Here is a 21,314-nt window from a genome sequence, read left to right as displayed (position 1 = left end):
GATAGAGGAGGAGGGCAGAGGGGTTAGCGGCTTGAGGCTAATTTCAAAAGTTCCAATGAACTCCTTCTCCCTATTTCCAAGCATTCAGTAAAACACATCCAGTGCCCCATTGTCAGATTATACTGTACCTCAGATCAGTTTTCAGCTGGCATTATAGTGTTGAAATGCTCAATAGTAAGGAGCCTACCAGAGAGTTAAGCAAGCCAACAGCAGGTGATGGGGATTGGTTAAATGGCTGATAAAGAGGAAATGGTTTCATTTGAAATCTGAATATGGCAATATGTCTGCTGTAGAGGTGGGCTGGCAAGATTGCATTCACATACATCTCATCAGATGTTATGTGAGCAACCTGAAAATTGAGCAGAAAGCCACTTGAACCTCAAGGGAGAGCATATTATAGCTCATTTCCTTATACTGGGTTTGGTGAATCTAATTGAGTAAATGTTTTGTTTGTTAAATATACGATGCAATAAGTTGCCGTTTTTATATTCAAAGTGAATTCAGCCTGTTTCTTTCATTTGGATCATTGATAGCTTCATCTGTAGCAATTTGGGACCTAATGGAATGTTTCCAGACCACAGTGATGGATGGAATGTGGACTAGCAGTGTCCATATATATAACATGAACATATTATTAACAGCCATTTATTACACTAACAGACCAATGTCTTATTGGAAACGTGGCTATTGGCTATTGCCATGTGTCTATACAGATTTGTCTCTGTCACTCACTTCGTAATCCAGGTCGAGGTGATCGAACTCTCCGTTGGTGCGGAAGCTGTGTGTGTGCTGGTCCAAGGTGAAATTGATGCTCCGGCGGTAGCGTTCTATCTCCACTCTGTGCCAGTGATCGTCGTCAAGGAGACTACCACTGGACACAGCTGTGTGGCCCTGGATGGAGCCATGCTGATTGCTTCCTGATGTGAGAAAAGCACGTGTGAAAAGGTTAAGGATATATGGTCCATCCTGCGGTCCGTCATGATTGTATTTGCATGCCAGCTTTACACTGGTGTGTAGAACAAAATTAATTCAGCTCAGTAATGATTCTATTTCTTGAAGTGCCTTCAAATAATCAAGTATTATCTTTAAAATAAAGGAAAATATACTGTGAGATACAGACAGAAACGCAATCAGGAGAGTGTCTCAGTCACAAAAGGATCAGTAGAACAAGCTTATAAAAGTAATGTGATATTTATAATATTATATTACTATTCACATACTGTGCTTCTACAGTGCTTATAATGCAGTATTCACTTTACAACAAAGACAAGTAAATGCAAATATAATAGGAGTGATGCATAAACAGCAGAGTAAGCCAGTAGAGACAGTGGTACAGTGGTAGAGAAGTCGTTTAGTAATCAGAAGGTTGCTAGTTCGATTCCCTGTCGAAGTGTCCTTGAGCAAGACACTGAACCCCTAATTGCTCCTGATGTGCAGTGTGCCATCAGTGTAAATGTAAAATGTAAAATGTGTATACATTGTAAGTCACACATATGTAAGTCGCTTTGGATAAAAGCGTCTGCTAAATGACTAAATGTAAATGTAGAGAGTGAAGGTGTGAGAGAGAGAGAGAGACTCTGTTTTTGTACCCAGGTTGATCTGGAGCCACAGCTTGGCCCTCTTGAGCTCGAGTGAGAGGTAGTCCCCCTGCTGCCCCTCTCCATGCAGCAGCACCCCGTCCCCTTTGGTCGTCTTAAACTTCAGGGAGATCAGGTCCTTCAGGATGCGCATCTTCTTTGCCCGGAAGCGGTAGGTTATCACTGACTGGCCATCGAAGCTGATCACGTCAGACCCTGTGGGGGCGAGAAAGTGGGGTTTGTCAGTGTGGTGAGGATTAGGTTATCCTAGCAGGAAATGTGGAGCTAAATGAACGAGTATGAGTTAGAGCTGCTCAGTCAGCTGCTCAGTCAGTCCAGTGCTGTTGATACTTTTACTGATAAGTTTGACAATCATAAAACATGTCATGAGGAGTGTAGCGCTGGATCTGTTGTTGAGTGTGTGAGCCTATTACTGTTGGGACATGGAGTACACAGTGTCACATACAAAAATATAAATTCCTACATTGCACATTTTAAGTAGATTTTAGTCAGGATAGAATGTTTTACTGGACATGGGGGCATTCTCACTGATGTTAAAGAGGGGATCACATTAAGCAATTTTCCTTTCAACAAATCCTGGGATTAATTCCTTTCAACTATCTACCTTTAGTCATGACTTCTACTGTTGGTTTGTGATTGAGAGCACTTACAGTAAGCACAGCCATAGACCTCCACGCGTAGTCCTATCCGGCCCTCCTCACTCCACTCCAGAGGGATGATGCGAAGATACCGCGCCACGATGGAGTACTGTAGGTCGTGCCTCACCGCCTTCTCCGAGTCCCAGTTTCCAGAAAACGTCTGCAAAGCCCAGAAGAAAAAAACTGTTTAGTAACACAAGCAGCATTTGCAGATTATCTAAGACATGGCTACATGGCACACCTCTGCTTTCTCTTGTTTGTCCAGCACTCTCATAGCTGTCCCATCTCTCGGAGAACACACAGAGAGCAGCATGTGACGGTGCTCCAATTTATCTCAGCTTAAGTCCTTTTATCTGCGTGCCACTGGAATTAATTTATTATCAGAAAACAATTATCCGAGTGAATAATACCCGCACAGTATCTCCGTATTCCTGTACCGAGGCGGTAATTGAATGCACCCTACTGAATAACACAAGATTAAAAAAGAGCAGGTGACATTTTGATAACAATAGTGCATTAATCATTCAATTACATATTTGCATAAAGCTAATGTGCATGGAGTAAGAAAATAAAACCGCTCCACTCTGGAATTCGATCCTCTCTCATGAGATGTACTTTCCGTACTAGGAAACCATTAACCATTTCAGGCTGGTCTAATATAATGTAATACAATCAGTAAGATTACAGTAGATAGGGAAGAAGGGTGTTTCCATGGCTGCACTTTAACATGAATAAAGACCTTAAAGCAGGGATGCTTTAGGTCAGAGAGAGGCAATGTTAACATCAACGTCAGCGTCTGTGCCAGATAAGGGCCGACTCTGGCTCAGTGTCTACCTGGACTGCCTTTGGAAAGATATCCGTTGGTAATACCTACTGTCCTAACTAAACCTAACTAAACATAATGAAGCAGCTTTTATGCTGTTCAGCTCTCTTCCTGATGACATCAAAGGTGCTCCAACTGTAGCCAGTTTCAAATCTAAACTTAAAACCAAACTGTTCTAAGATGCTTCTTGTGAACTGATCTTTATTTATTTATTCTATGTTTTCTTCCTCTTTTAGCTGATGTAATGCACTCTTCCTTTTAAATCTTTTATTTTGATTTTAACCTTGTTTGAGACAATGTATGTATATCATGGTGTACACTAGTCCCAAAAGGTTCTCCCTATGTCAGCATCAGCCTTACAAGGTTCAGGATTAATTTAAACAGTAGATGGCGAGTTGAGCAGTTTAGGGTTGTGTGTGTGACAGTTTAGGGTCATCTGTGTGACAGTTTAGGGTCGTGTTTGTCAGTTTGGGGCCAGAGTTGTGTCAGCTCAGATCTGGGCGAGATTCATTCCTCAGGAATACCCCATCCCCGTCATCAATCCCTCAGAGGGCACTGCCACGAGCGCTCTCACCCATATGGTGCCGTCCTGCCGGTAAGCCCTCCAGTTGCTCCCAGTGTTGCTGTACAGAAACCTGTACTGCTTCGTCCAATCAGAGCTGCTGTATCGGCCTTGCGTTGCTATGGCAGTGATCTGCTTCCTACCCCGAAGGTCCACCTGGAGCCACTGGTACCGGTCCGAGTCCAGTGGGGACCAGCCCCCGGCTCCTGGTGAGGGGGAGGGTAAAATGATGAAATCTTTGTCATTTATCTGCGATTATCTTGCAAAGCTCTTAGAGAGTAAAGTACCAAGATAGCAACACACCCTTATATAACTCAACTGCTATGTGGGTAGAGACAATGCTGTATATATTCAGTTTATACATTGTAATTGTTTAATATACTAATTAAAACTCCAAACTCTGTGTGGTTATTTCTCATTACTCAATATGTCACACTGTACTACACTGTAATTACAATGTAACAAGGACACCATAGCAAAAGGTTCATACATATTTACTTGAGCTCCTAAATAACCTATCCAGTGTATCCTGAAATATTTGTAGGGTTGTTTGTTCTTCAGCACATCTTTGTCGCCAAAATGAAAAATGCCCTAGTTTTCTAACAGGTTCACAAAACCACTTTTTAATGTTCTCAGCCAGACAGATCTGAGGTAATTGCAAAGTCTCCATAATGGAGCCACAATACTTACGGGATAACAGGCCATGGGACATACAAGGGGTAATATTTTTCCTGAACCCTGCTTCATAAGAATAATATAACCATGCCATATTCTGTCATAAATAGTTATAACAATCAGTGTCCAGTGATGTACCAGTGTATTGTCACCATGTCATAAATGCATGATGCTATGACATTAGGTTGTTATGTCAAATAAAAATATCTGGAGAGCTGCCATGACAATTATCGATAATAGTAACATGATATTGTCAAATCATTGGACATCAGCTGTCATGATGTGTATGACATCTGGCATAACATGTTTATGACATGGTTATGTCAGTCTTATGAAGCTGAAGACAAGGACAGTGTTACCACTTGTGGCTGGATTACAGGAGGCCAGGCTGGGGTAGAGGAGACACACTCACCTCCTCTCCTGTTGAGTTTGGCATAGCCGGCCCCATAGTCACCAGACAGCACAGAGGATCCCAAGAACGCACTGTACGGCAGTGGGGTGGCCAACACCTCGTCACATTTTACTGCAAACATAGACACAGACAGGGACACAGACACACGCACAAACACATATACACACACAGAGGTTGAGAAGACATGCCAAGAACCACAAAAACATACATGCATAAAAGCTGCACAATAGAGTGCACTTAATTAAATACTTCACAGAGCTGGCTTTAACAGGAGAACATGGTGGAGGCATTGACATTGCCTCGCAGCAGCCTTGCAGGCTCAGGAGAGGTGACACAAGTCCTTGTAAGGCCGGACATGTTCAGGCCAACGTGACTCCTCATCTCCAACTTTATAACTGCGTGTACTTGTAGAGCTGAAGGCCCAGTGGAAGACAAGGCTGCAGTCAGACTGCAGACAATGGCAAATGGATGACGCAACTGTCTGAGCAGCTCTCATTCTGTGTGAAAAGCCTTGAGGCTTGTTTGAGAAAATGAACTGTAACTCTGGCCTTGGCTAGTTGCTGTCTCATTTCATACTCGAGGAGGTGTTGTCAATCCTTTTGGCTTTTCATGTTTGCGTTTCTTTACCAGGTAGAGCAATAGCCCAGACTGGATTCAGATCAGATAATTGTGAATGACAGTGGTAATGATTATACAGCAGTTGAAAAGAAGTAGTTGCATAACATTTAGATTTCAGTATGCTAACCTTCACACAGTGATCTGTCTCATTCTTGGGACATTGTGAGAAAGCATGTTGAAGTTCTTACCCTTGCAAAGTCAATTTACATTTAGTATGACAAACCACCATTTCAACAAAACTTTTCTGTGGTTTAAATGAGACAATAATATAGGCCTACAGATGTTGATCAAACTGTTGAACAGTTTGTTGCTCTGAAAAACTTCAGTTACACTCTCATAGTTTTGCCTACAGGACAGTACTATGAAACAGTCTTTTATCATTCATTTACAATTACATTGTTATCGTTTGTCTAGAACCATTCATTATTTCATTATAACAACAACAACAACAACAAGAACAAAACATTTCACTGATAAGTCGAGGTGTCAAGACATGTTATATCCGTGATACGTAGGTATCTCTGTATGTCTGATGAACATTCTGCCCAAATTATTTCCCATCTTTTTTTGACAGCTGGGTACACGGAAAAAAAGACGGGGAACAAACAAAAAAACCTGCAAAGCGAGACAGCCGCTCATTGCAAGCAGAGATTACAATGGGTCCGTCAAAAGTGTTCCAGCCCACAGGGGTTTTCAAGTCTGGTGGCAGAGCTGGAATGGAGCACAGAGGAGCTGTCTTTGTGTGTGATGGTCTGCTGCACAAGCCTGTCTGCCAGAGATAATACCGTGGGAGTGTGGAAGGAAACTCGGGTTTGGAAAGATTTCCCCCAGACTCTACAGGGTCTTTCATTCACAAAAGTTTACTTACATTATTTAGAGTCTCAGAATCAAATCACCAAGTCAGTCACTAAAATGTTTCAATTTTGTTTCATCCAAACTCACAAACACAAACACACACAACTGTTCAGAGGCGTGCTCACTAACATGAGCAAACACACAGGCACAGACAAACGTAGGCACAGACACTGACACAAACACAATCTATTCAGAAAAACAAAAACAGACAAACACACACACACATATATATAGAGCATGACCCTAATGTCTAATCAGAGTATTTTTTTTTGCATCTGCATATCAGTCTTCATCTTGTTGGACTTTTCTTGTTTGTCTGTAAAAGCCTGGTGCCCAGTTACTGTAATGGAGCTGAAAGCCTCTGTTTCTGAGCTCTAGCAGGGCATAGATAGCCTCCTGGAGAACTGGTTGTGTAAGCTGATGTTTATCCACTGCAGTTTGGGGGCAAATGAGGAGAAATCAGTAAGGCTGCATTGGCCACTACTAATATAATTTCTACAGACCAAGCGATGATGATATCCAAATGCCAAACTCACTAATGATGTTGTGCACCATGGAGGTGCATATTTAACCAAGGTCTTTCTGAGAATGATTCTATACAAGGAGGGCACGCTCATCACAGCACATGAAATTCTCATGGCACAAGGGTAATAAAAAATTGATAAAGAATAAGATTCGAAAGTCTGACATGAGAGTCAGAAACAGTAAACAATACTTGTTTTGGTTTCCCGTCAAAATAACAAAAATCTATTAGAATTCCGGACAGTGGTGAGTAATGCTAATTTGACCTTTTTAGAAAAAAACGTTTTCTTTATTTATGTTTCTGCGGTCGCATTTAATGTTTACAAATGGCATTCAAGTCAGCCCAGCGGTGCACTTAGCTGCAACACCAGAAGTCACAGTAGTGCTTCAATGTAAAATTCTCAAAGATCATGAGAAACAGTAAAACACCACAGCAGAACCTCCACCTCAGTCTAGGAAGGTCACGAGCAGACGGGTAGGGATATGTTTCAGGTCCTCATTTGTGATTCCTTCTGAATGTGCTTGTCCTTCCCTAAGGTGTGTTTGCTTTCCGAGCAGCATAAATGTTTCATTCAGTGGCTCTTTTGCTTTGCTACCAGGGTGTGAACGGCAAAGAACTGTGAGATATGTGTGCAGCTCCTACTCAAGTTAATCGTTACGAAGAAGACAAAAGCCATCCATCAGGTCTTGTGATCTGCACTGCATGTTCAACACGGTCTGATATCTTACCCCTTTGAAAAGGTTCACGTCTTATTGCTATGACAGAAAGAGAGAAAACAATTAAACAATTAAAGTTGAAAATGGCTTGCAATGAGTTGGCCTTCATAAAGATCGTTAACTTCAAGCTTCACCCTTTAAATGTCAGTGCATTTTAGGTATTCCTAACACATGTGGACTAAAGGGTTTTTGAAGCTGAAGATCTGCAGGGGAGATATCCTGATAACCTGATCCTGACAATTGTCAAGGGGTGACAAGTGTCTGGTCTGGGGGCTTTCAAAGTTGTGGTTGATAGTAACAGAAGTACGTTTGAACAGGAAGCTGATAATTTGCAGATTGCTCAGGAACACCTTGAAAGTAATGGTCTTATGAAAGATGCCTGAGCTGAGATCTGTCCTGAAACAGAACGAGAACGTCTTCAGTGTGTTGAAGAAAAGGGACAAAGAGAAGATGCTGAGGTATGTGATGAGATCATTCCAGATTTACACGTTTGAGCCCATTTAAAAAATGATCCCAAAAGAGGATGCACCATATGTAGCATATGGGGGTGGTGCCTGGTTGGCCCTGTAGGGGCTTAGGGAAGGGAAGATAACTTTCACCTGGTTGTTGGGGATGCTTCTCCCCTGCGTATTTAAGCAGGGAAAGTGACTGGTGTGGTGAAGTCTTTTGTTCTTGTCAATAGATACTATGCAAATTGACGAAAGTTTGCAGGTTTTAGTGTTAGCATTTAACACTTCCTGGTTCCAAAGAAAAACATTATGGGTTTTCACAAAGGCGCCGACTATGGCTACAGAACTGGAACTATAGGGAATGCACTATTGTTATGGAATTAGATCAATAGTTTGAGTATTATTGGTCCAACGTGTTTTTTTCTGTGCTAATAGTACTGTCATGCCCATTTCATAGCATTAGGGAACATGATAGTCAGTGGAAATGGTGAAAAGAACGGTTGCCTCCCTCACTCGTTGAGACTGGGGAACCTCCAGTCACGAGTGCAGCATACTTCCTATGATCCCCTGTCGGTGTTCCTCTATGTTGCAGCTGTGGGAACCATTTTTATTTTCCAAGGAGGAAACATGTATTGGGCAGAAACTAAAAGTTATATGGCCAGGGGCCTCTGAAGTGAAGGAATGGAATTGCATCAAGGGTGAAGCAGAGTATAAATTGAATCGCATGGTTGAGGTCATCTGTAACTATGGAATGAAAAGATATTGAGTTTGTCAGAAAGCTAGGAAGGAAAAGCAAGGTCAAAATGACATGTTGAAAGAAAGAAAGGAAGCGGCTGAAGGAGCAATGGAAAAGAGGAGATGATGAACAGAGAGAAGGTATTAGTGTTATGTAGGCAGAGTTAAAGAGTAGACTGGCCACATCATGGACCGCCCATGTGGAAAGAGGTGCAAGAGGTTGTGTGTTGTGCAAGGGCTGCATCATCTCACGGCCCTAACGGGATACCTTATCATGTCTATAAAAAAGTACCTGATGTTTTGAAATATCTATGTAAGCTCATGGTGATTGTATGGAAAAAAGGAACAATTCAGAGGATGTGCCATCAGACAGGTGATGTTTCATGTTTCATTCCAAAGGAGAAAAATGCCATGAACATAGGCCAATTCGGAACTATCAGTCTTCTTAATGTAGAAAGCGAGATCTTCTTTAGTGTGGTAGCAAGGAGCTTGGTCTCCTATCTGAAGGCCGATAGTTTTAAATATATTTCCGTGGAGGAAGCAGGACCTTATTGTAGTACATTTGGATCTTGCAAATGCCTTTGGATTGGTGCCACACAGTCTGTTGTGGAAGGCGTTTAGCTACTTTCAGGTCCCTGAGAAGATTTCAGCGTTAGTCAGGGCATATTCTGAGTATTTTCAGTTGTGCTTAAACACAAGTAACTACACCACATCCTGTCAGCATCTGGAGATTGTTTTCATGGCTGGGTGCACCATTTTACCGTTGGTTTTCACCATGGAAATGGAGGTAATTATAAGGGAATCTACATGGTTGTTGGTAGTCAAAGGCTGCAGGACAGTATCTGGTTACCTCCCATCTTAAATGATATGGATGACATGATGAGAACAACTGCTCCATGTACTCGTCGGTTGTTAGCCAAGTTGAATCAAATGGGCAAGGATGACAGTGAAAACTAGCAAATGTAGAAGAGTTTCTATAAGTATGGGAAGCCTAGGGGAGAGGTTTTATAATGATGGTAAGGTGATTCCTTCTATTGTAGAAGGACATGCACAAGTGCATTTCAGCATATGGATACCATTGCGCAGGTATAGAGTGGAAGAGCAGGGTTTGGGCTAGGTGACAGTTGGAAAGCATAGGGTAAGGCTACATTGGTGGAGAGGAGTCAGAGGATAACTAGCTTTGCTCGTAAGCAAAAAAAGAAAACTGGATGAGTAGCAGCAGCTTCTCAAGCAAAGGAAGAGCAATGGATGAACTGGCATGGTGTTGAGATAAGGAAGATCAGGTGGGGAGATATTTGGGCTATGGACGCGTGAGATTCGTGGAATCTTGTTGAGGTGTATCTGTTGTTACATTTACATTTACATTTAGTCATTTAGCAGACGCTTTTATCCAAAGCGACTTACAATGTATACACATTTTTTTACATTTACACTGATGGCACACTGCACATCAGGAGCAATTAGGGGTTCAGTGTCTTACTCAAGGACACTTCGACAGGGAATCGAACTAGCAACCTTCTGATTACTAAACGACTTCTCTACCACTGTACCACTGTCGCCCCGACAGTTGTCTCTGGTAGTGGCATGTATTCTAACCCATCATGAGTATTGAGGGGGGGGTGGGTCTGTGATGCCAGACACCACTGTTGAGCCTTCTGGAGGTGCCACAGGCCTAATTCAACAAAACACTGATAAAGGAAGGTGCCTACTTGAAAACCCCAGTAAAATGCTCACAAGGTTACATTTGGTTGCTGGCTACGAGTACTTGCATGTGGCATTGAACATCTTTTCCTGTGTATAACATTTAAAAATCTGTATTATTCTGTGTGATATATGGTAACTATGCGTTTGTATGTGCTTACATACGTGCTATATTCATGACTGAGTATAATTATTTGAGCACACACACACAGAGAGAGAGAGAGATAGATAGATAGATAGAGAGAGGAGAGAGAGAGAGAGAGAGAGAAAGAGAGAGAGAGAGAGTGTAGGAGATTGGGAGAATGTTGGCCAGATCATCTGGATGATGATGCCAGAGGAATACAATTGAGAGAAAAACAGATGTTCCCTGTTAATGTTCTCATGTGAAGGCGACCTAGTATTGCACAAGTCTTTGACAGTATGTTCTTTTCCCAGGATTAGGCTTCCTCTGTTTCTGTAAACAGTTAAAAGAGCTTCAAAACAATGTGATGTATATCCAAGAGTTTTGGCAAGAAGGATAAGTATCCGAATGTGGACCCTGCGGAACCAACCTGATTTGTTGTATACGCCCAACCTATAAATACTGTGTGCTTCCTCGCTCGCTTTTTTTGTTTCTTTTTTTAAAGAATTATTATTTATTTATTAAAGATATAGTTCTTGCTCATCTCGGCGTGAGGCCTGGTCTTGAAGAGTTTTCTACTACATAGTCTGACGGGACGTCCCATCCCATGCTGGTATTTGGATTGGCGTTGAACCCGCTGTAGTTAGAAAATGATGAATCCTCTCTTGATACGAAATGCGAAATGACGATGGTCAACCTCCACCTCTAGTTGCCCCGGGCTCGTGCATCCTCATTAAGGAGAAAACAAATTTTGTTGGCCGCTCCCACGGATGTCAGAATACAGTAAAGAGCTGTTGGCATCTAAACAGCAGCAAGAAGCATGATGATGTACTACGTACATTACAAATGCTGTTAACTAATCCACAAATATTTGACATAAACGTTATTATTATTATTATTATTTATTCAGCCTGATCGCATTCATGCCAAGTTCTGTGTTCCCTGGATGGAGGCCCCCAGCATGTGACAATAGACAACACATACTCTGATGAACATAATTTGAATGAAACATTCAGTGTGTAATGACAACTAACAGTCAGTACATCACTCTGACAGTGGTCATGACTCACCATCGAGACGTGTGACTCTCTCAAGCATTAGGTGCTCATTGCCCATCTGTATTTGGGGATCACAGCACAAGAGATCAAGCATAAGAGAGCTTGAGTCAGTGCGCCTTCATGACATAGTCAGTGTAGCAGCGTGTCTGCCACTTGGTAAAGGTAAAGGTCAGGTGTTTAGCAGACACTTTTGTCCAAAAAAAACCTGCACTGATTGGGAGTCAAACCCAGGTTGACTTAATGGAAGAGAACCATGTTAACCACTATACTACAAACTCTTTAGCAGGGGATTATAGTAGAACAGAGCAAACAGTGTGGCTCTTTTCATCATAACATGCTTTCCCGAGAGGCAGACTCCATCAGAACCAGACCCCCATCAGAACCAGAACCTTCTTAACTAGACCCCTTTAGAGCCACCAGAACCAGGCCACATCTGGGCCAGTTCTGTTCCAATGCTAGCTACTTTCTGGGTCCTATTTGCCCCCGCTAGGCAATTAAAGGCTGGGGAAGCAAACACACAAAGAGGAAAGACTAGATAAATAACCAGTTTTAGATCAGAGCCGCCCCGCAGAAACTGTGAATCAGCTCTCAAACCCCCTCACCAGTATCTGAATTCGTAATTGAGGTAACGACAAACACAGGAAAATATTTAAAACGTACATTGTGCACACAACTCCCAGCACAGCCTCCTCCCACGCACTCCTGTGCATTGGTGTGTGAAATCTGATTAACTGTCTTTTCCCATCATGAACTTTTTCATAAGCTCTAAGTAGATTACACTGAATATGTCTTCCATTCCGCCAGCAAAGGTCAGACTCATAAATCAGTACCCCTTCCAAGGACGCATAATTATTCAGCCGGGCTTCTTATTCTTTAAAGTATCGATCAATTTGCAAACGTGCTCAAGCAGAATGGGCCTCTGTCTCAGCATGCTGCCTTGAGTCAGATAGGTTTTTCATTTTTATTAATGTAGGTATAACTAGGAGAACACAGCTCTGACAAAACAACACTCATAGCATGACAGCTTGTGGATTCCATTAATTTATTTCCCACAGTGCTTTGAGGTCAGCAGTGCAGTGTCAGGGTGTGAGAACAGTGAGGAATATGAATGAAAGTTTTAGCCTTCGGTTTCAGAACATTTGTTCAGCCTTTTTGAGTAGCCTATTAGTGAGTGTGTCCAAGCACATCAGAGAAAACCGGACCTCTTCCTTTACTGTTACCATAATAACTAACATGAAGTGTTAAAATGTATGTATAGGTACAGTTTGGCTAGATTCCTTCCTGCTCTGCCTACTTTTGCTTTCACCAGCATAAAGAAGAAGACATTCTCTTATTAAAATGCTTAGTCAGTGCTCAAAAAAGAACAAAGTAAAGTTAGACCTCGCTCTATCAGCCAAAAACACTTCTGGATATTTGGTAGGGAAGAAACCTCACTGCTTTTAACTTCACTGTGTAGCCCAGAACGTTTCACTGTTGAATGACAGCTAAAGCTTAGGTTTAATGTATGACTGAATTAAATAGCCAACTATTTAAACGAAAATAGAAAAGGGATTAAGCTTGTGTGAGTATGTGTGTGTGTGTGTGCATGTGTTTGTGTGATCACCAGTGGTGTATGCATGTTTAAGAGAGAGGTAGAGAGACAGAGAGAGGGAAAGACTTCAAGAGACAGACAAAGAGGGAGAGGAAGGGAGAGAGTTTTCAGACAGTCTCTGGGGTCTGAGCTTCAGCATTCAGCATTCTGGCTTCATACCAAACACACACACACACACACTCACACACAGAGACACACACACACACACACACACACACACTTACACACACACACACACAAACACACACACACGCACACGCACACGCACACACACAAACCTCTGTCTCCCCCTCCACACACACACACATAACACGCTCTCCCTCTCTCTCTCTCTCTCTCTTTCTCTCTCTCACACACACACACACACACAACCACATACACATACACATACACATACACACTCACACAAAACAAAAACAAGCTCTCTATCTTCCTGTTTTTCACCAAATCGGTAAAAGTGACACTTCAGATGGTATGCTTTTCAAGAGCATCAATAAAACAAAAAACTAGAATGGCACTCAGTAGAGCACATATCTATAACAAGGGCAAATGTTGTATTCTACAGCGATAGCGAAAGCAAAAAAAAATGTGTGCAGGCGCCCCAGTATCTTGCAATATTAGCGCAAGTGGAATTAGGTCTGGGCAGGTACCCCATGAGCAAGATCACCCCCTGTAGTGAGTTCTTTCATGGCCCATGCTACACCTTTCAACCAAGTTTCATGAACATCGGACCAGTAGTCTTTGCGTAATCCTCATACAAACAAACCAATCAATCAACCAAACAAACGGACATGTGTGAAAACATAACCTACTTGGCAGAAGTAAATATATATATTTTATAAGGTGCCAAAACTGGCATTTTTAAATGATCTTGAAAAGTAAACCTCAGAGGAAAACGACTCAGATGATATAAATGTCATTTTAGATTCCCCTAATGCCATACACACCATGCCATAAGTCACAGGCAAAATGCATAGTGCACCCTCAATCATATTGGCAGACTTTCACATCCATTCTTATTCTCTCTCTGCGTCTCACTGATCTGTGATAGTCTACCCCTCTGCCACTGCTGTGACTGTCCATCAGCATGTCTAAGCGAACAGAATGAACGGGTGAGGTATTGAAGTTCAAAATCCCTTGAAGTGGCGAGACACCAAGCGTCAAATTAAAACACGGCCCTTCTCAAACCAATCCACTGCTCTCAGAGTCCAAACTCTTTCCAGGTGCAAGGAAAACCCATGCGGGTCAGATCCACTACAGGTCCACTGTGGTCTTCAATAGTAGGACACTCCTTCCACTCAAGTGACAGCATGGGTATGAAGAAAAAGGGTACTTGACACTTTTGGGTCTTTCAACCATCCTTTGCCAGTGCGGTGCTACAAAGGTCGTAGACAAAAAAGATGAGAGGAGTCGAGCAGCGAGCAGCACAGATCGAAAGTTTCCCGAATGCAGGTTGAGAAGGAAGAGAAAGAAGCCAGTGGCTGCTCCACTGAGAGAAAGAGTGAGCTTCTCTTTACCTCTCACTGGGCCACACGTGGTGTGCGGATGAATGATTGACGTGTAAATGGAGGGGTGTCTGGAGCTTGCTTGTCCAATTTGCTGAGACTGGTGATGCTCTCGGGCATGAGAGGGAAAAAAATAAAGGTAAATTTAGAAGGGCAATATAGTTCACACAGAGTATTGGCACTCTTTTTACCTAATTATCTTGTTCATGAATATTACATTACAAATGGCATCCTGGGCCTGCTGTAATTAAGGCTTCATTAATGAGGCCTTCGTTAGGCCACTGAATGTAAAGTCTCGTTCTGTAAAAAGAACAAATTAAATCAGCATGACTCGTTGAAATGCAAAGATTTTTGTCCCTTTACGTTTCACAATGATAAAACATGAATTATAAACACTTCAATTTCATTGCATTTGGGCCTCTACTGTATTTGCACTGCTGCTGAAGTTGTTGTTAGTCATAGTAACAAGCTAAAATGATATTTGCAATCATGCATCAGTCAGAGACTAACAATGCCTTGGGAAGGTTAACATGACCATCCTTGGCTAATGTGTGCACTTCGTCAGTGGCACCTTTTTACCGTTGATGCCAAGTGGGAAAAGTGTTCCTCATCAGCAAGAATAAACACACACACACACACACACACATAAACACACTGCCTTTGGGATAACAAGAGTCTTGACATGGAGCCAGCAGAGGCTCTATTTGCCATCTTTCCTTTGGTCTTGCTCTGCAAAGATGAATTATTTCACACAGAAAAGAGAAAAGGGCCCCAGTATCATCATATGATCCCATTTCAATCCTGGCAAACCCTCATTGCTGAGGGGGCACCAAAAATGTATGTTTCATGCTTTATCACATGCACACACACACACACACACACACACACACACACACACACACACACACACACACACACACACACACACACACACACACACACACACACACACACACACACACACAGACACACACACACACACACACACACTCATTCCTTTTCTTCTATTCTACATCAACATAAATTTGTCTTTGAAATGCCGAGCTCAGCTTCCTCAGCCAATGCTATTTCTGTTTGCATACAATGGCTTTTAATATTTTACAGTCAGCCGAGTTCGTTTAGCTGTGTTCTTAAGTGTTGTGTACACTTGTCAATAAGAGAACATTTCTGGAACAGCTGGATCTGGGATAATGGATGTGATTCCGCCGGATGGACCTGACCAGTTGCAGGACCGATTCCACTGTTAGCTGTTTGTTTATGGGTACAATTTCCTGTTAGGTAGAATCACTCCAAGTCTAGTTGCTGCATGTGAGCTGAAGCACACTTTCCCAGAGGGGTAAGTTAGCGCCTGAGTGCTACAGTCTCAGATGCATTACTGGCTCCTGCAATGAAGCAAAGCGTCTGTGCTAGGGGAGTGTCTATGCCATGACAAAAACATCATCAGAGGATATAATGTGCGGTTTTTCAGCCCCTGCAAGATAGGCTGGTTGCTGTTTTTTAAGCTTAGTTAAGTATTCAGCAAGACTCAGAGAGTAATTCAGAAACACCCAGGAGAGTGTTGTTACGCCTAGTTACCCTATGGGGCGAACAACACTCCACCACTGACCCAAATCAACCACAGGAAACACCTTTAAAACAACCACATCCATGGGATTTATTAACATAAATACAACAAAAAATAAAATCCCAAGGCTGAGAGGCAGCAAGACCAGCAGGATTATGTAGATTTTAAGGGAAAAAAAGACACTCTTAAATGTTTCATGTGAAACCCTGCAGCTCTCAATCACGTCTAGAGAAATTGCATACGACTCTAACAAACACACAACACCCAACTAATTAGTTAACTAATTAGCCTCCTTTGGAGGACGGACAGACAGGGGCAGTACAGTATTGCTAAGGTGGCTAATTTATCATGTAGGTTACCAGTTACGTTTCTCGGATGTTGCTCAGATGTTCCTGATGCGTTTCTCAGCATTTGCGCTGGGCTTGGGTATCTGTGTCACGGTGCCTTCACTTGAGACCTCCTGTCCCAGCCATTGGGGGCACCACTGCGGCTGTCTACAGTGGATACACTAAAAGCAGTATTAAGGTCAGGCTGCAGCAGAAAAATGCACAAGTGCGTTATATCAGACTTGGAGGCAGACGGTTTTCCACAAGGACGACACACTCTCTCTCTCTCTCTCTCTCTCTCTCTCTCTCTCTCTCTCACACACACACACACACACACAAAGTTTCACCACTAAAACATCCACTAACACTGAGGTAGTGTAGCATTGCCAGAGTGTGCAATATTTCCCATAAACCAGAACCAATAAATGATGATCAGCTGACTCTGGACCAGCTCATTCCTCAAATGTTTTGTTGGGCTACAGCCGTCGTTGAATGTTAAAGAGACTTTCATTTTCAGATTTACAATCAGCTGCCATCTGGCCAACAAATCACCTTGAGGGTGGTGGTGGCTATGGTAACCTGCCATGGTAACCTATGATGCTAATTGATTAATGAACTTAACACTCGCAGCACCTTTCTGCCTCCCACACTCCTCTCACGCCCCATTCTCAAATCTCATTTGCCCTCAAGCATCAACCTGCACTATAACTCATCTCCTTATACCCTCTCATTGATTAGCAGCACACTTGACTTTCTCCCTGCCTTAGATGAACTTCCTTGAAGACATTGAGAGCACAGCTCAGGCCTCTTACACTGAACGCTATGCTGAAATCTCATTACCGATATCCGCATAACCTCACTCTCTCTCTCTCTCTCTCTTCCTGTTCTCCGCAGCACAACCCAGAGGTCTAGGCCTGCCGTAATCAATAGCACAGTGGAGCTTTTCTGCCCTCAGATAATGATGTTTACAGTAGTTGCCACAAAAAACTGGGACTGTCACAATGTATGTCTGTCAGTTCACAGCAGGTCATAGCACTGGTATGCTGCAGAGAGCGTCCCACTGCCCAGGTAGGTAAATATCAGTTACATGTGTAAGCGTGCTTCCACTGCCTGAATAGCGGTACAAGAGCTGCATATATATAGTGTGTTTCCTGCAATGCTGCCTACAATGGATGTACAACAGCTGCAGCACATAACACGTGTGTCAGCGATCCACCATGGGATGCGTCAGGCTTATGTGGTAACTTGCCTCTCAAGCCTAACATAATAATGTAGGTGTTAAGAGGCAATAAAACTTCTAATGAGAGCTTTATGGCTTCATCCAGGCTGACCTGGCCCAGCAGCTGTTGCCTGTCAGTACGGGTGATTACCTTTGTTGTGTAAGCTGTCAATTATAGGCCTGAAACCTCGTCTTGCGTTAATGAGCGGACAGGAGTCTGTGACCAGCACCTCTCTACGGGTGCCCTCCCCCCTTCCTCCTCTTTTGTTCACACCACAAAAAAAAAGAGAGAATGAGGGCGACAACTGACTCAGTGGTGAGTGTGTGAGTGTGTGTGTGGAGTGTGCCTTCCATGGATGAAATGTGACTTACATATGACATGGTCAATCAAAGACTGTAGGAGAGGGCCAGTCGGGCATAGGGAAATGGAGAGAAGAAGCGAGAGAGAAAGAGAAAGGGAGGGTTAAGCAACGGGAGAGAGAAAGCAAGACAGGGTTAAGATAGTGAAAGGGGGAGAGGGATTGGGAGAGAGTAGGTGAAAGTCAAAATGAGAGAAACAGAGACACAGAGAGCGACAGAAAGAACAAGTGAGAGGAAACAAGACAGACAGAATGCAGACTGTGGGGGGGCCCGTTTCCTTGTTGTATGCATGTGCGAGAGCTAGTGAATCAGGGGGGGGCCTGCTGAGGGTCTATGCGCGGAGCTGAGAGGGAGAGGAACGGAGAGCTAGTGAATCAGGGGAGCCTGCTCAGGGTCTATGCGCGGAGTTGAGAGGGAGAGGAACGGAGAGCTTGATGTTTGCTGTGTTAGTCACTCCGAGGCCACAGAGAAAATAAAGCATTTCTTATTGCTCCAGACGAAAATCTCACAGTTTCTTCTTTTTTTTTTTTTTTTTACTCTCTTGTATTCTTTTCCTTTCTTCTCTTGTCTTCAACGCTCCTTGTGTCTTTGTTCCCTCTCTTTAATGACAAATAGTCCATGTCTGTATATTTAAGTAAAATCAATATAGAGATGTAATAACCTCATCAATAACAGCTGAGACTTCAGCATTATATTGTGATATTAGGGATCTCTATGGTGGGAGCTCCACCAATGAATACAGGTGATTTGCCTTAGGATCACTTCTAAGGCTTGCTGAGGTAATCCATTGTGCGGTTCCCCCTCAGCTCTGTGAGCAGCCCTTCAGTGGTCTTTGTTCAGAGGTGTCCATCATCAGCAGACGGACAAGGGGAGGGGCCCAGAGGGGCCTGGCTGGGGGGGGGGGGGGGGGGGGGGGGGGCCTTACAATAACCTCCGGCATCATATTGGCTGACAAACGATCACTGGCAGGTGCCCAGAATCCCAATGAGAGGGGGGAGGGGGGAGGGGCTCATTAGCATAACAAAAACAACCCTGAGGAAGAAGCAGCAAAAAAACAGCAGAGCTCAAGGCTGAAGACAGAGCTGGATGAGTCAGCCAGGGAGCTGGTGAGACTTCAGCTCACATTTCTAACAAATCAGTGTGGGAGTCTGGGATTACTGTAACATACAGTATGAGGGTGTTATGCACTGCTGCTGCGTATCCTGGGATTACTGTAATATATAAGGGTGTTATGCACTGCCGCTGCGCATCCTGGGATTACTGTAACATATAAGGGTGTTATGCACTGCTGCTGCGCATCCTGGGATTACTGTAACATATAAGGGTGTTATGCACTGCTGCTGCGCATCCTGGGATTACTGTAACATATAAGGGTATTATGCACTGATGCTGCGCATCCTGGGATTACTGTAACATATAAGGGTATTATGCACTGATGCTGTGTATCCTGGGATTACTGTAACAAATAAGGGTATTATGCACTGATGCTGTGTATCCTGGTAGTGTGCTTTAAGTGGAATGAAAAAGAATGCAAAATGGTGCTGCAGTAGGATAAAACTGTTTGATAACTTAATCTTTTGTAATGAGCATAGTTTGGAATTAGGAGAGTGAGATACTAATTTTGAGAGAGGGAGGGAGAGAGAGAGTGGCCTGGACTCTCTGAGGTAATTCCACCTCCTGCCTGACACAAGTTGTTTTGTTGCATGTTTGCTCCAGAAGATTAAAACCCTTTATTTGGTGATCCTGATCACATTTCCCTAAAGAGTCTTTGTATGAGAGTTCTGTGGAAGCAAACCAATTGAATTAATGAGGTGGATTTTTTTTGGGTCTTGCAATTGCTATGAAGGAATTGGGTTATTAAACTCTCTGGATATCTTTTCTCATTTGTCAAGTGTGCACAGTTAATTGGAAAGTTTTAGGTTATTATAAAAAAAATTGAATAATTGTCTTCTGTCAAACAAGAGAACAAAAAAACCCATCCAAACAAAATGTATCTATGATTCATAAACCTCATAGAAGCACTGAGTCTACAGTCAATCATCACCTGCCACCCAGTGTGACTTTAACCTACCTCTGTAAGCAGAAATGTCAGCGGACCAACACATGATTAATTAATTAATTTTTCTTTTTTAAAGGACTGTGACAGATTCTTCTGAGCGCTGTTCTCTGATGCTTTTGTTTCACACACACATCCCAGATATCAGCTAAGTTAACTCTGGAGTGGATCTGACCCCAATCCACCCCAGCTTTGGGCCAAATATGGGCCTGATCACATCCATTGAACCATCAGTCAGGAAGAGGGAGAGAGAGAGAGAGAGAGGGGGGGGGGAGGAGAGAGAGAGTGACAGGGAGACTGTGATGGGAAGAGAGAGAAAGAGAAAGAAAGAAGGAGAGAAGGGGGGAAGAAGAGGCCCAGTCCACTCAAAATTGAAGTTAGTGCAGTGAAAAGTGGTTCCAAAGTGCACACTCAGCTTCCATATGAAGGTGACTGTGAGACAAGTGGAAGTAGCTAAGCGGCGAAAATCACTCTGTATCACAGGGACTGACTCAATTATCAACCAGGAATTAATTTCCAAATTCAGCTACAGTTGGGGTCACCAGAATGACAAATGTGAGCGTTCATAGCCCATAAAAGCACAGCCTTGCTTTGGAAGAACGGCTTAAATTCCTGATTGAAATGATGATTATAGGTGTGACTAATGCATGTGTCTTCATAAACAGAGATGATATCTTATAGACAGACAGCATAACTACCTAGCCAAATATTCTCAGCTACATAAACATCCACAACCTTGTACTTCTTTAGCAGTTAAGCATACATGAAGGGTGTTCCATGGTAAAACTACCTGAATATAACCTAAGTAATAATCACTTGGTGTTCCTGAGTTAGGAAAGGGATTTCTTATGTAGACATGTGTATTTTATTATGTCAGCTTCCTCTGATTACCAAATATTTTATAAGCAAACGAACATTTTACATATTAACTAAATCTATTTCAGGACATGGCTGAACTGAATTGCTCAACCAGCGTTTAAAATCCATGCAAGGAAATACACAACACGACCAAAAGATTACCTATCATGGCACAATACAAATAGCGACTATGAACATCACTTTGTAAGGAAAGTGAGTCCACAGTTATACTGCTTAAAGCACATCACATTCACAAACAACATCTACACCCTCAAAAAGCTCCCGGCAAAGAGCAATGGATTCCACGTGACATTTTTCAATTTTCATTCACAGGTAAAGCGATTAAATAAT

General features: G+C 42.8%; 1 protein-coding gene across 1 annotated transcript in view; it reads right to left on the bottom strand.

Moving 5' to 3' along the window:
* Window positions 1-21,314, bottom strand: part of cntnap2b (contactin associated protein 2b) — a 40,485-nt gene that overhangs the window by 18,271 nt on the left and 900 nt on the right. The window contains exons 2-6 of the mRNA XM_031559342.2: window positions 4,709-4,819; window positions 3,634-3,827; window positions 2,249-2,396; window positions 1,590-1,793; window positions 733-917 (exon numbers count right to left, since the gene is read on the bottom strand). Coding sequence (XP_031415202.1) covers window positions 733-917; window positions 1,590-1,793; window positions 2,249-2,396; window positions 3,634-3,827; window positions 4,709-4,819 — 842 coding nt within the window. The remainder of the gene's footprint in view (window positions 1-732; window positions 918-1,589; window positions 1,794-2,248; window positions 2,397-3,633; window positions 3,828-4,708; window positions 4,820-21,314) is intronic.

This window comes from Clupea harengus, chromosome 22, assembly GCF_900700415.2.
Source record: "Clupea harengus chromosome 22, Ch_v2.0.2, whole genome shotgun sequence".
Lineage (NCBI taxonomy): Eukaryota > Metazoa > Chordata > Actinopteri > Clupeiformes > Clupeidae > Clupea > Clupea harengus.
This window is presented reverse-complemented; position numbering and strand designations above follow the sequence as displayed.